Source organism: Aythya fuligula, chromosome 1, assembly GCF_009819795.1.
Source record: "Aythya fuligula isolate bAytFul2 chromosome 1, bAytFul2.pri, whole genome shotgun sequence".
In the NCBI taxonomy this organism is placed as follows: domain Eukaryota; kingdom Metazoa; phylum Chordata; class Aves; order Anseriformes; family Anatidae; genus Aythya; species Aythya fuligula.
In genome coordinates this window covers 10,528,932-10,545,881 of record NC_045559.1, presented here as the reverse complement: position 1 = coordinate 10,545,881, position 16,950 = coordinate 10,528,932, and the positions used below count along the sequence as shown (strand labels likewise).

The window sequence follows — 16,950 nt, the reverse complement described above, 5'->3', positions numbered from 1 at the left end:
ATAAACTTAGCCTCCATGGGGAGACTTCAAGCACTGCTCTTTTGTGCAAATCTGCCTTCAAGGTAGGATTCTCTGCATTAAGAATTTCCTCATCTTTTTAGGACATTGACAACTACAGTTATCACTCTTGCCATTATTATTTCATAACTCTGTTTCACAAGTAGGAGGTAGCTTTGGGGCAGTCATATATTTCATTATCATGTATTTTTCTTTGCAGCCTTGAAAATGTACTCATCTGGGAGAAGGATAGACTTGTGCAAATTTGAATAAAGGAATATAAACCTGACACCTAGTTTTTTAACCAGAAAGAAAGAAAGAAAGAAAGAAAGGAAACTCTTGGTCCCTGTGGCAACAGATCATTATAATTTCAATAGGAAGCTCAAAGGGATGCATTCTCTCCCTGTGGGCTGGACTCAAGCTTTCCTGTAATACCTTGAAATGGAGCAACCCTACATCTCTCTCTCAATGACACTTGGTGAAAGGCACATATTCCTCAGTGAAAAGTCCAAAACCTTTTGGTACTAAAGCAGCTAATATCAGTCAGGCACTCACTGTCAGTTCAAATGCTCGTTTTCCAAAGTATGGCATTCAAATCACACCGTTAGAAAAGGTAGTCCCAGATTCCAAATATGAAAGAAGAAAGTACGCAACAAAAACATTTGTGTATGCATTTTCCTAAAAGGCTTGGAAGTCAAGTTACCACAAAATTACTAGAAATAGGAATAGTAAGCACTATTATATAAACATGAAGAACAGCAGATGTAAGGCCGAAGAACATCAACCTATGGTTTGCCTGCTTACTCCTCCTCCCCATAAGCTATAGGGAAGATGCTTAGCGCTACATAGTAATAAGATTTTGCCACATACTCACTATAACAAGAAGAGTATATTTTAATCATAAACATTATCTTTGTTATAGACTGCAGTGTGAGAGACACAGCACACCCAAAACACAATTATTTGGTTGCATAAAAAAGATAAAACATGAATCCACCTGTTTAAGTTGGTTCTTTTTTTTTCCCAAATATATTAATTCCAATGGAAATTCTATACCTTTTGTATCAAAGTAAGTATATTCTATGATCAAAGAATCATAGAATAATTAATGTTGGAAAAGACCTCAAAGATCATCTCGTTCAACCACCACGCTACCACCAAAGTCACCCACTAAACCATGTCCCTAAGCACCATGTTCAACCTTTCCTTGAACACCCCCAGAGATGGTGGCTCCACCGCCTCCCCAGGCAACCCATATCAATGCCTGACCACTCTTTCTGAGAAGAAATGCCTCCTAATTTCCAACCTAAACCTCCCCTGGTGCAACTTGAGGTCATTCCCTCTAGTATATCCAGTATATACTAGGTATCTATAATTTCTAGAATATAACAAAAGAATAACATCTTGTAAATGAGGACAGCAATGCCTCCTGCATCCTCCTCTATATTCACAGGGTAGGTTTTTCTATTCAGTGTCACTTTTCAGCCCAGCAACTGACAGTCAGACTTGCAGAAACCCAGCATCACTCTCCTAGTCTCAATAAAAGTTTCTTTATAGCTGTTACCTCTGAGACTTGATCCCTGGACTGCCCAATCTGCCCTGCTCCAGCTCTAGACCTTTATGCCAATTGAGTGTCTTCAGGAGCCTCAAGGACTCCGTCTGGCCCAATCTTCAGCTCCTGGCACGCTGGCTTACAGAGGAGCTCCTTCTCTTCTGCTGCCCAACTGAAAAATATGTTACATACTGTTCTTGTTTGCTCATTAAATCAAATTACTCCACCTTTTTTCAGTGTATGTTATAAGGAGAAATGCCAGCAAATTCCTGAGTTCTGCTAGTAGCAGCTAAAAATTCTGGCCTTTTTGGTCTGAGCTCAGCAAGAATGAATGTGTGGGGATGTTTGAGTAAGGCAACTACTCAACTTGATGTGCTGAGAGGGTTTTCAGAAGACACTGTTTGCTATCTATTTTTCATTAAAAAATTGAAAAAATACACAGAAAATGGTTAAAGTTTAGACTGAATAATCTCTATTCTCATTTGAACTATCTACATCCCAGGTGTATTGCTTCTGGCTGGGATGGAGGTAATTTTCTTCAGAGCAGCCCCTATAGTGCTGTGTAGTGGATTTGTTGCTAAAATACTGCTGATAACACACCAAAGTTTTCACTTTCACTGAGCAGTGTTTGCAGAAGGTCAAAGCTCTCTCTCTTCCTTCTTCATGCTCCCCAATGAGTAGGCTGCGACAGGCAGGTGGCTGGGAGGGGACAGAGCTGGGAGAGCTGACCCAAACTGACCCAAGAGATATCCCATATTGCATGACACTGTGCTCAACAACAAAAGCTCATGAAAGGAGGAGGAACATTCATGGTTATGGCATTTCCATGGCTATGGTGTCTTCCTCAGCAATCTTTATAGTGCTGAGGCTCTGCTTTCTAGGAGATGCCCATGGGATGTAGTCAATGTTTGTTTTTCTTTTACCTTGTTTTTTTTCCCTTTGCTTGTGTCATCAGCTTTGCTTTCCCTATTAGATTGTCATTATCATGATCCATGACTCTTCTCACCTTCCATTTCCTCCTCAACCCATAGCAAAAGTGAGCAAAAGACGGGTTCTCTGTGGGCATTTGGTTGTTAACCAGGGTCAACTCACCACACCAGGTACCTGAGTAGTGAACAACCATGCTGCACTTTACCATATCTAATCTAAATCAGTCCAAATTTAAATTTACTCCTGCTCATTAATACCAGACAACTACAAATCACCGGGTAGCGAATCCAGAATAGGTTCAGAGTTGGTTTCAAGTAAACCTGGCAGTCTCACTATCTGATTCCTTTTTAATAAATTAATCATAAGTGCAAATCAGAGTTAGTTTTGCATTACTGGATGCCATAAATCAGAAGAAAAGAAAAATATTTGTACAAGGGTATAAGGAAAGAGTCAATAAATTTCCAAAAACATTGACATGCCTCTAAATGACCAGTGCCTCTTCCACTGAAGAGGCAGATCAAGGTAAATTGTGTCTCTAGACAACAATTCTATTTTCTGCTTACTTCTGCCCAATATTGTCTTTGATTATAAATACACTTAATAAAATAAGCAAATAAATAAATAAAATAAAATAAATAAATAAATGCTTGGGGACTTATAAGATGTGTACTTTCTTGAGCTAGTAGAGTGAAGAATCCTTATAGCTTTTTGTTTTCATGTCTCAGCTCTCCATTTTAAAATGTAGATATTTGTTGGATGAAAGGAGAACAAGTTACAGCTGAACTGCATTTCCCAATAATGATTAGGGTTTTCTAAAAAGATACTTAGAAAGAAGAAGAAAAAAGATTATTGCAATCACTTTCTATGTTTTCGGTGTGATGCATTCCACTTTATACATGTATGGCCAAAACTGCGGTATGTGAAATGCACCAGAAATTTTTGGAGATCATTCATTCAAACATAATCATCCTTTCCTAGTTTTACAGTAGTTGATGTGGATATATATATATATTTTTTTTTTTTTTCCCCATCATTACTATTTGGAAGGACTTGATAGCTGTGTTTATGCTGCAGTTGTAATCTCAAGGAGAGCTAATGTTTCAAACGTTATTCAAAAATAAGGTGTCACTAGTGTACAAATGCTGTCTAAACCATAAGGCAAAGTCAGCATACCATTTTTAAAGGATTTTTCCCTGCATTACATAAAGTAGCAAAAAAAAATGTTTTTCATATTTAAAACAGCCATAGACACGCTCCTGTTTACTCCAGAACCCACACATTGGCCTTAATTACAGAGTTAATTCACATTTTGTGCACGTACTTATGCTCCAAAGAGAACTGTAATTCCAGGGCTTTTGTGTTAATTCTATAACATAAAAATAAAAAGTGCTACTGCTTACTAATACATGATCAATGCACAAGGAATACTGCTGTTAATCATAACTGCAATCTAACATAGGACTGTACTAAAGAAATCTCTAATAAATCAATGGTGCTAAGTAGGGACACAGCTCTTGCCAGGAGATACATCTGTCAGCTCTCAGTTAAAGCCTAATGAGTAAGACCTAGGTGCAGTAAACATCCAATGAGGCATGACTGCTTTAATGTTAAAGAAACATTTGTTTGTATATTTGTAATACTTAGTTCTTTCAGTTAAATCACTGGGGGAGGGGTGGGCGGGGGGGGAGGGAAGGAAGGAAGGAAGGAAGAAAGAAAAAAAAATCTGCTTTTCCTTAGGTTGTTTTTTCTTGTACAGGAAGGCGTTTATAAAAATATGACAAGAAAATTCACTAACAAGGTAGAAAAGGAACAAGATGCAAAGAGAAGATCTTTCATCAAGGAAGGATGAAAATTAAGCAACTGAGCATTTCAATGCATAGTGGCTAGGTGAACAAATGAAAACAGGCAAATTCGATTTAGATAGGTTCTACAAAGAAAATACAAAATCACTCATAATAAAATAGTGACCAGTATGAAAAAGAGGAGAGGAGTAGACAGTGAAGTAAAGATAAATATAACTAGGGTGGAGCACAAAGGACAAGAAGGGAAAATAGGAGGAACAGGCAAAGCAATATTAAAATTTACGGAGAAGGGCATTCTAATGTGGATTGGACTCAGTTGTCCAATACATGCACCGCATCACTTGTACAGAGTTGGATGACACAAGTAGTTGACACCTGCAAATTAAAGTGCATGACACAGACTGCAATATATCAAACTGAAAGGGTTCTGGGGAATAGGACAGTGAGTGAAAACCTGAGAGGCCTATATTAAATTACAATTTTTGCCTTTATTTTCCAATGTGATATGAAAAATGGGAATATAATACCTCTTACCTTGTTGTGAGGATAAAACCCATTAATTATCATGAAGTGCTCACATATTACAGCACTGTGGGGGAAATGAGCAAGTAGAATCTAATTGCTGCTGTATGATAAAGAGCACAAAGGTATATTACTGATTGATGTACTAAGAGATTACAAATTGATTGTTTTATCTGAGAGTCTGAGAAATCCAAAGGCCAAAAATGATTGGTCTTCACATGCTTATTTTTCTTTAAAGTCCAAGCAAATGCAGTCATTAGGTTCAAAAAGGCTCATCTCAACTTCAGGTGAAAAATGAGAGAGAGGATCTTCTGAACGTGGTTCATAAACAAGAAGAAAGGAAGCAAAATGCACTGAAGAACGTTAACAATTCAAGTTAGAGGATTGTTCTTCTGGTAAAGCTATGATTTTAAAGGAGACAAATGAAGGCTAGAAGGCACGACCTGCAAGATGAATTTCTTCAGCATCAAAGAGTTAAGATTTAAAAGGCTCCATTACAGTAACCTGGTCAAAAGAGAGAAACACACGTCTAGAAGCAATTCAGCTGACCTTTAGGTGGTGGACGCCTAACTCAAAATAAACCAAATAAAGGTAAACACAGTGACTAGCTTAAGCTTAGATATATAATCCTAATAAATAAATTGTTGCTACTAGTTATTTCTACTTTTTCTTACAGAAAAAGATACTATCATGTCTTGTGATTAAATAAAGGCTCACAGCATAAAAGAACAGAAAGTATGAATTTATTAGATACTAAAAAATGGATGGCAGCAGCGGTTTTACTAGCCAGTATTTCAGAGGAGACTCCAGTAAAATCTCTGTCTCTAAAAAAACGTGCCACCTACGTTGCCTCACCCATTTCAGAAACATTCATTAAAAAGTTTCCATAATTAAAAGATCTGGTACTATTTAAGAGAAAGTATACATAAGGTAATATATGTATAGACTTTCAGGGCTAGTAGGGCTTGTTAGTACCCTCAGAGCTCCAACACAGTGCTACTTAATCATCCTGTTGACAGTTTAGCCCAGATGGAAGCTGTTAGAGACCCTGCTGTGGGTTTACCATTAGCTACAGGAGGACTAATCTTCCCCTCCCCTCTCTTTATTTGGCTGATGGAGGTGGGCTACTCTAAAGGGCAATCTAGAGCAAAGGCATCATTTTATGTGCTGTATACCAGTTCTGTTGACTACAGCCTAAAGAGATTGGTTTTCTAGGATGAAATCAGTCTTTATGAATATCTTCCTTACTCACAAGTGCCCAACAGCCTATCCATTTTAAGCTATATTAGTGGGATATTTTATTTTCTTGTCATCAGAACGATAGGGAACTGAATGTTCAGAGCTGTTGATCTAGCTCTTTTTTTATATGGGGGACTGGAAGGGTTTTACAAGAATTGGCACCAATTTTCAATAAAACTTGCTGGATTCTGAAGAAACTAGAAATAGAACTCCAATGTCCACAGAAAAATCTATGGCAAATGTATCAATAAAACTGAGAACTTTTTTAAGGGACTGCAGGCACATAGCAAGTGCACTGATATTAAATCTTGTTGCATACGAAACAAGAAATTGTCGTTAATGCTATTAACCAAAAAATAGTGTGGAAATATATGTAAAGCCTTAAAAATCATGCAGAAAGAAAGTAACATGTCTTTGAAACCAGACCTATCGGATTATACAAAATCCAACAGAATCCTACTGTAGTAAGATTAATCAATTAAAGTAAACCAGAGTAAATGTGTTTCACCCATTAAAGACAAGTTCCTCTTTAGGAATGAGGACCAAAAAAGTGAAAAGAGACACTAAAGGTTTCCACGAAAAAGAAAAAAAAAGAAATAAAAAAGTGGTCCAAGTCAGCTCTAACGCAGGAGCGAAACTAAAATCAAGGTTTAAGTTCAATCACTTATCCCTGTGAGCATAATCCTCTCTTTCTGTGAAACTAAGTTTTAAAAGTTTTTTTCTGCCTTCCGATGTACTTGCATTTTTCTCTGTAGAAGATGTTTTTGACAAACCAACAAAAGCTATGAAAGCAGTGTTGTGTAATCACACAATTTTATTTTAAAGTCATGGAAGATAAGAAGTTTGAAGAAAAGGACCTGAAAATAGAAGCCAAGTTGTTGTTCAGTCAAGAACAGGGAAGAATGTTAACATACAGGTTAGACTCGGATGCAGCCTGTTTTCTAAGCAAAAACTCAGTAATAGATTAGTGACCATCTCATTCGTATTGCTTCTCCTTTGAAATTATATTATTCATCACAGCAATAGCCCAGATACAAATACACCTAATTTAACTCTCAAAGTGTTATATCAGAAAGTACTTAGGTGGTTATTACCACCTTAATGAGATGCAAATCATCAGTAAGCAAACCTTCACTCTACTTGCAAGGAAATGCCACAACTAAAATACAAACTAAAATACAAAAAAAAAAAACAAAAAAAAAAACAAAAAAAAAAAAAAAACAAACAACTAAAATAAAAACTGTTCTTGGATTTTCCTATTCTTCAATTACATGGTCAGCCTCAACTTTACTTTACTTTAAAGATTGTTTAGGAGGTGCATGGTAATGTTTACTGAAATATTTATTAGGCCTTTTAAAGAGATCCACATGTGTGAAATGTTCTTTTTCTATAACATAGATAAGATTTTTTTTTTTAAGAATTGCCATCTATATTGCAGCTTAAGGAGGATAACTTTTAGCATCATTAAAAAATGTTTATTAAACAGCAAGAAAAAGAATTACAGTATGTTTTTTCTGGAATTAATAAGTCTGGCGCTCAACAGAAACGCTGAACCAACAAGTTATTAGTTATTATATACGCGCCTCATTTTCATGGAGTAATTAGAACTTGTAATTAGATACCATTAGAAGCTTTTTAATAGTATCTACCTAAGTCACAACATGTTTTCAGTGCAGCCAAAAAACATCTGATCAGAAAGCCAATAAAGCTTAAATGGTACAGTACTACTTGTTTATTGACAGGTTGGCTTTGACTAACAAGGAACTATTTTTAACTCAACAATAACAAGTATTATGATCTTCATTCCAAGAATTAAAAAAAAAAATAAAAATAAAAATAAAATAAAATAAAATAAAATAAAATAAAATAAAATAAAATAAAATAAAATAAAATAAAATAAAATAAAATAAAATAAAATAATAAAACAAAACACACAGAAATATAAACAAGCCTTCAGGTGGAATAAAATTGTGTTTCTCTGGGGAAATAAAAGGTCTGGAACAAAGCCAATGGAAATGAGTAAAATCTAGAGGAGTGTTCCCTTTCCTGCTTTGCCTAACAAATTTGAATTCATATCGTAGAAGCAGTCTCCTCAAGACTTTTCCCAATACCATTTGCATCACAGCAGACATAGCAGGCTCTTTTACTTCATACCATAACACACCATTGTTATACTATACAGTACATTTACACTCAAAAGCTAATATTTAAGCTTTGTAAATTAAATCCTATTTCAGAAGTGATTTGCACCTCAAATCCCAGTGAATTCAATCATAAGAAACATCTTTTAAATCTTTCAGATTAAGGCTCGTTTTATCGAATTTTACTTAAAGCATGCACATTTAAAAACCTGGGACAATTGATTTGTTTGTGGTATCTGAATTCCAGTACTCATAATTCTGTGTAAGCATATCAAATAGTTTTTCTTGACATGATATATGCACCTTCTTTAATTGCCTTACAGCAGAAGCATCAATTACAATAGCGATGCCATCAATCTCTAAAGAATACTTGATTAAAAAGTGCAAATGAAGCATGCTGGCACTTCTGCTTAATACATTTACAACATCTTTTCTATGGTTTTATACATTAAATCTATGATGAAGATGAGCAGTTGTATTATCTCAAGTGAAGGTGAAGATGATTTGCCTTCTCCCAGGAAGACATTAAGGTTTTTAATAGTTAAAGCCAGATAGAAAACTTCAAACCACTTAAAGTAAGAGTTTTAGTAGACATTGAAATAGCATACATTTTCTCTAAAACTTGAGACTGGATTTTCAATTGTTCCCAATCTTAGTTCACTCATATGAGTGATCACAAAATGCATGAAATTTGTTATTCATTAGCATTTTACATCTGCTTTCATCTCACATGAAGAATAATTCTTATAGAGAATACAGAACAAGATAATATGAATTTGGAATAGAGGGTCAGAAAATGGTTCCCTTAGAGTAAAGTAAATTATTTACATTTATCATTTTGATTCTATCATCCTATAATTAGGATTATATTACATTTCAAAAGGTGAATGATTCTGCTGTCAGAACCTTTTTTTTCTTCCAATTCTCAGAATACTGTATGATGGAAGTGAGACCTTTATAACTGAAACATAAAATATTATTTTTCTCTCAAGGAAATTTTAAAGACGCTTTTAAGTTTCTTGGTTTCTTACTGCTGCAATATATCTATATGTTGATTTTCATGTTTTATTAATCTTTTAAATCCCTTAATTTTCTGAGATTATAGGCAGTGAAAAAAAGAAACATACTACTTACATCATTCTGATCATCTTTTGCATTGTAATAGATTATATCATTATTCTGTAAAAGAAGAAAAGGAAAAGTAAATCTATTAGTTTAGAAAGAAGTGCATTAAATTCACTAGAAATATTTTGCACTAAACTATACTTTAAGCTAAACTTGCAATTCTTTATGGATTCTCTTTGAAACATGACAGAATCAGACTTTGCATTTACCATTCATATGTTTAACTTCATTCATTTGATATTTCTTCCCTTAGAAGTTACATGAGTCATACAAACAGCTAGAAAAGTACACATGGTGTTGGAAAAGTCCAGAGCTTATAAAAGACTACTGTCAACTGTTTCATTTACAGACATATAAAGATTTCACTATACAATTAGGTGGTTTACGCACAAAAAAAAATCTAGCAGGCAACAGATTCAACACATGGGTGTTGAATCTGAGTGGGTTAAGTATTTGTTGCACACCTTTTTATTGTTTTGTTCACCCCCCAAAGCACAATAAAATTTTGGGAAAACATATCACAGAGGAGTCTGTAGTGTACAATAGAACATAGAAAACACAGTACCATATAATTCAAACAAATTTATTACCAAATCAGTAAGATTATTATCAAGTAAAGCAGCAAATCTATTCAGCATATATACTGAAGTTCAAAAATTCTGGTATTTCCTATGTTTTTGTTTTCCCTTGAAATATTTCTAAACCATTTAAAAACCTTAAAGATTTATGTTCACTGTAATAGTTTTCCAATAAATATAAGTGCTATAGTATGCCCTATAGTTTTTGTTATACTTTTTTGAATGAAAGCAATTGTCATGTTCATTTTTTTATGAAAGATATATGTGTAATTTTTATTTTTTTTAAGACCCATTAATTGTAAATAAAGCAGCAGCATCTACCTTCCTTCATGCCAAGCAGCTTGTTTAAAATAGGCAATGGATGGTAATCTCTGAAAATAGCCTTAATTTATATTTTCAGTTCTGTTGGTTATAAGCAATACTTTCAGACTGTTTGTATGTAATCAAAAAGTTCACCACAAATTTCCATTTTCTTGTATAAATACCAACAGGAAACATGATTTCAGTAATCATTTTTCAAGTGGGCAAGCCCAGGATAATTATTACTTGCACTAAAAAGTTTTGTGGCACGCAATTTAATGCATTTCACCTTTATAACTGATTTTTCTTCTCACTTCATAACTAATGACATCGTTCATTCTCCTTTGTGACGTTTTTGACATGCAAACATGAAATATATCACAGATGAGCTAAATGCCAATACCAGGTGAATGCTGTTAAAATAAACTTATCCTCTTTCCTATTCTCTATAAGACAATGGGTTTCGTATCAGTATCTGGGTAACTAAGCCAGAAGTTATAATGTGTTACAGACATAGGATGAAATTCTTTCCACTGTTTGTCATGACCTGTAATCATCACCACTTGTTACTTGATTGTCATGAAAAGCTTGTGCAAGCCTTCAGGTAAGTTGAAAGAGGCAGAAGATTCAATTTCCTTGGAATCCTCTTTACTTTATACATGGTTGTATAAAACAACAACAACTCTATAATACTAGTATCTGTTCAAAAATCTGTATGATTAATTTCACAAAATAAATAAATAAATAAAAATTAAACTGCTGAAGAACCAATCCTGAGCAGTGTGTTTTGATCACACAACGATCTGTTAAATTAAAAATAATAATAATAATAAAGATCTTTCAGTGTTTCAATTCAGAAGGCAAAGAAAAATGCATATTCCTCTCACCATGCCTCCTTATGTCATTATAGCCGTTCTGCAAGTATTTCCCTATAAAATTTTGTTCACGAAAGTATTATTCAATAAAAAGTATTACAGACATATTTATCTGGGTATTATATATATTAGTGCTTGCACTTTAAAAAGGAACATTTTCCTATAAGCACAATTCTATTAGGTTCTCTCATGTACTTACAATGAAGACAGCAATTTACTTCCCCACTCCATTCCCATTTCTCATGTTCACAGTACACATTCTCATAGAATCACTTAATGCATAGGATTTTTAACATTGTGAACAATCATGTTTACCTACTTAGATAAAGCAATTCTCTACTGTCACAGTTATATTCCGTCTTTTATATTTTTATGTGTTTACTTTGATTTAAGGTGGCATGGCATTGCTATCTACTTCAATTGGACTAAACAAAAATTTTAAAATATCTATTAAAAATTTGTGCTTCAGATGCATGATATATTTACAAGTTAATTAAAATACCCCCTATTATGATTAGATACTTTGTTACACTACACATCTTGTAGTTCATTGTCCTGCAAGAAGATATTACATACACAATGCATAAACTTAAACTGTCATTGGTCATATCTCACTGCTTTTACTACAGAAAACAAAACACACAGCACTACAACACCCTGAGTGCCGTACAGTTCACAAATTAGATTCATGGATCAATTATACCATTAGTGGACAAGTTTTCATAACTTAACCACTTAAGGATGGCAAGAACAAATTGCTCTGTTGCTGGTTCTCAAAGAAGTAGTTTAGTTATTTATTAATTCCTTGACACATATAATTTGAATTTTCCTGTTATTAAACACTTCAGCACCATTCTGCCATCAGGTAATACTGCACACTTTTTCAACAAGCCTACAACAGAATGTAAATATCCTAGGTTAGTTTTGTTGTTGCTGTTGTTTTCCCCTTTATGTCATATTTCCTAATGCTGTGAGAAAGGTGTAAATACTCACTATTGCTTCTGTTCATGAAAGAAGAAATTTAGCAATACAGTCCTGAAGCTCAGTTTTTGGAAGAATGACTTTGGAAGAACTTTTAGAAGAGTAACTTAGATTATATTGTAAATATATAGTATTGCAAAATTATCAGTGCACATTTAAAAATACAAAACTAAGGATGAATTCAATCATTTTAATTGTTTTAAAACAACATTTTCCCCATAATCTCTAGGTATTTAATACAGAATGTGCTAAAGCAACCCAAACCAGACAGTGTATAAAAACACCTTGGTATTGCAGTTAACCTGCTAGTATAGTGATACCTACAAGGATTTTTCTGTTCTGCAGGTAAGACATAAAAAGCAAGAAAAATCAAACCATGTATCAAACATATTTCTGATTTCCTTCAGATTGATGTTATGCAATGTATAGGCTTGTTTTGGATGCATAAATACAAGTACTGCTTAGAGGTGGACACAGCTTTGTAAATGAACAATGCAAAAGCAGATGCTAGCATCTGCATGCAGTCAGTTAGTTACAGCTCAGCACTAAGCCCAACTATTTCTAAAGATTGTTTATTTGGTTGCAGCTTCATTAGTCTTTCTCCTTCAAGGAGAATGATGTGCAGTCTTTTCACTTTTGACTATTTATTTTTAACTTATGTGCTGAAAATTACACATACAAATTTGGAGAACATTTTAAAATTACAATTTAGTCTCAAATACTTTGAAAAGACACAGAACACCAGGGAAAGAAATAGGAGTCTTAATGTTGAGTATGCAGCAATAAAAATACCAATAATACTGTTGTATTTTCTCTTCTATAGGCACACTGATCAGCTGAACACTTGGAGGATGAAATTAGTATAAATGCCAATGTTAAAAAATATTTCCTTAAGTGCTGGTAAAATCCATTTGCTTTAACACTTTCTTGTATCCCCTTGCATAAAGCTGTGTAAAAACAATAAAGCTCACTCTAATACCTTTAGGATAATTAAGATTTAAAACCAGTCTAATAAATCCTCAACAAATAATCTATCTAGTTTTAGTTTAATCCCTTATATAGTCTGACATGCAGCTTAAGCACAATTAGACTCTTCAGAAAAGAAAGCTCATGTAGACTACCACAAATAAAAAAAGTACTTTTGTTTCCAAATGGAGTAATGTTACAGAATAAAACCCTACAAACGGGGGAAAAAAGAAAGAATGGTGACTACTACAACTTCTAATTACAGCTTCATAATTTTACATAAGATAAAAAGGCACATGAAAAACAAAGAAGTTACCAGCTAATAACTTTTTTTTTTCCTTCTGTTTCTATGAACAAGAATATCAACTTACCTCCCGTCTTAACAGTGAGCATGAAATCCAGCAAAATAGCAAATTATTAACAACTACTGTGTCTGAAAATTGGTTGTAAGAAATGGGTTGGAAATTGTATTTAAAACAGGACTTATAAACAAGATCTTAAAAAAAAATCAAACTACTTTTTAATAAAGATTTGACAAACGTAAAACAGCTCAACAATGTCCCAGTTCTCCTATGTAATATTTCTCCCTACCACTCATAATTTTGGCAAATGACTCACTTGGGTTAGACATTTTTCCCAGAAATGTCATTTGATTTAAGAACAAGTTTCTCACAATATTAAATTCCACACAATAATTAAAAACTTCCAGGTCTGCACTGTAATTTATGATAAGCCTTTTCCATCTGGATTTGTGTAAATGGCTTTTCTCAAGATTCTACTGGGACTAATAATTGGAATAAGGAAATGAAGGTGAAGATTACAGGAGATAACAAAACGAAGGATTAAAGGTGCTGCATGCTCTTTGTCATAGAATACTCCTTATTTTTAAAGATGAGAAGATCAATTAATTCAGCATTTATTTGCTTTTTTCCTTCACTGAGATTACCAGTCTGGGAACCTTCCAATTTATAGACAGTCTACATGAGATGGACACATTCTGTCCATCCAAGGATGCATCAGAACAATTGAGGTATTTATTAATAATCTGTATGCTAGATTGAGTGTGATTAAAACATACAACCTTAACATAAAGGGATAAATTATCAGGTAAAAGTGATCTACAAACACAGATTATAAATAAAATATATAATGTAATATACAGTACAAAAAAAATGCACTTACAAGTCCTTGACACCAATTCTGAAGGACTTTAATCCAAGGTGAGACCCAAACATTATAGGGTGGACAGTGAACAGAGCTTAGGCACCTCATTTAAATGCTGTGATCATGAATAAACTAATTGATGTCTAACCTTGGAAGAATCTAAAATTCTGGAAGTACCTGAGTTTTCACCCTTACTATTCTCTAGATGCTTTACTATTCTGTTTCCGTACAGACCTTTGAAGAACCACAGGCTTTGCACCTCTGCAAAGTTTGCAGAGGTGCCCTACCAATAACAGAAACCATAAACTGAACCCTCTCACCCCTGCAACTTGAGACAATTGAATCACAATGGTGTAGTGAAAGCTATTTTCCAAGTCTGGTGATTGTGCTCCACAGAAAATGCAAGAGCACCAATTGCTTTCATGGTTTTAGGTTCCTCATTTAGGTTCCACTGGTTCCCTCTAGGTTCCATTGGGAAGTAGAAGCTGGATGCTGGATTTTTCATTTTTATTGCATCATACTGATAATATGCAAGACCTCAGTTTGATTTCCTTTTCCTCTGGAATATATTTAAATCAAACTTTCCCATCTCCTATCAAATATATTGAATCAGGTAAGCAAAAGGAATGGACTCCATCTCAATTCTCACCTTCTCTTCCCTTCTCCTGGCCATGTGAACTGTATAGTTATAAGGCTTGTGGACTAAAATTCTTTCTTATTTAGAAAAATTACATTATTTTTTGCATAATAATGCAATAATATTGCATTATTTTCAGCTCTGAATTCTTAGTGAATTAGAAGATACCATATCACAAAGCCAATATTTGTTTTCTCACAATAATTACCAATACATTTTGTGAAATACATTTAATGTAAATGGTTCAACTAAACTTCAAAAACTTACACTGTGAAGATGAAACTGTACTTATACAGTGAAGATAAAACCAAATCAGAATATTTTGTGAATACAGTAAGACGGAATGTATTTAAGAAATGCAAAATATATTTGAATAGTTTTCCTGCAGATATTGGACTGTAGTTGAGAGATGTTATTTTGCCAAATCATTATATTTTTACTGCCATACGGCTGTGAAAATATTAACATACTTCTACCAGTAAATACTTGTTACAAATAGATCATATTTTATGTTATTACAGTTTTTGATACTTACAGGTCACAGGAGCATGCCTTGCCCAGATCAAGAACTGAGTAACCGAGTACAGTGAGAGACACAGCCAACAGCACAAGGCAAATGGGCTGCGTGTGGTGAGCCATGACACACGTGGCAGCACAGACAAGGGCAGTAACGAGCCTTAGTACAGGCTATGCATCAGTGGATGACACGAGAACACAAGAAATGCTCGTGAACTACAATAACAGACCAATTTGACTGGCAGCCCGTGACAATGCCTGTCTGTAGAGCAACCAGTAATAGAGACCATATGGAAACATTGCCAAGCTGATGTCTGACACACAGGGAAAGCCAAGCACTGAGGTGGAACCAGCTCTCCTTCGGTACTGAGCCAATTCCTAGAGCAAGTACCCTGCATATGTATTACCCAGCCTGCCCTTGAACACCTCCAGTGACGGGGGTGCCCACAGCTTCTTTGGGCAGCCTGTTCTAGGGCCTCACCACCCTCACAGTGAAGAATTTCCTCCTAATGTCTTTGCAGCTGTTATCCTGTGTTCCTTTTTTCACTGTGACAGTATCCAATTGTATGTTGATTTTAAACATGCTTGATGTAATTTGTCTTGTACAAGTTATAATCAGTAAAGCTGAGTAAGAAGTTGGTTTATATACAGCATGTTTGCACACAGACTCATATATTCATAGTCATGCATATCAAGTTGTGTGCAAAACCTCAAAAAGCAGCATAAAATGCACTAAAATGACTACTCCTGTCTTCATATCTGTATAATTTATTACATAAACTCTGCCAGTAAAGAATAACAAAAACTTTTCCATGTTAAACAAAACTCCTCAATCTTTAGATATTTTTCACCATAACAATTTTTATATAACTGTCATTGGACTGCTCAAGCTGTCGGGATGATACATTCTGAAAACATTAAGAATTTGTTTTAAATACTAACTTCAATTTGGCTTTAGAATTAAAAGACAAAATTGGTTGAATGTGTCAGGTTAAATGGAATACCACCCTTATATCGATGAGAAAATGTTGGAAAAACAAGCACCTGAATCAGACTCTATACAGATCAGACTCTATACAGACTCTATACAGGGTCTGATAAGGCAACACACTAAATGAATAATTTCTGCATAATGTCATCCTAGAACTCAATGGCCTGCAATCAGAAAACAGGTCTGCTGGACATGAAGGTAACTGGCAGTATAACATTAGTAAGGATAGGTTTATCTTTATGAATTAATTGTTTCTAACTTTGGCGATTTTCATATTTTTTAACGCAACTAGTGGACTAAACTGGCCAAGCATATCAACCAGTGGCTTGTTTTTTCATTTTGAAACATCAAAGGACAAATACTTCATGAATATTTAATGACTGAATATTCAATGACATAAAACCATATTGCTACTACCCTCAGACATTATCTCACAGAGATTATCTCACAGAATGGCTGTTGCTTTAGTTAGTCAAACTGAAAACACCTCTTCAAGGAGATTTTCATATACAGCAAAGCCATGAGCATTATTATGCAAACATATTTCCAAACATTAACCACTGTACAGTTCCAATTCAGCACATCACATGGATTGTATATGGGGGAAAATGCCAAAACCACATAATTTTACAGT

General features: G+C 34.4%; 1 protein-coding gene across 4 annotated transcripts in view; it reads right to left on the bottom strand.

Moving 5' to 3' along the window:
- CACNA2D1 (calcium voltage-gated channel auxiliary subunit alpha2delta 1) overlaps positions 1-16,950 on the bottom strand; it is a 427,875-nt gene that overhangs the window by 183,737 nt on the left and 227,188 nt on the right. For all 4 annotated transcript variants that reach the window (XM_032190143.1, XM_032190125.1, XM_032190134.1 and 1 more), the window contains exon 5: positions 9,318-9,362. In XM_032190143.1, the coding sequence (XP_032046034.1) occupies positions 9,318-9,362 (45 nt within the window). The remainder of the gene's footprint in view (positions 1-9,317; positions 9,363-16,950) is intronic.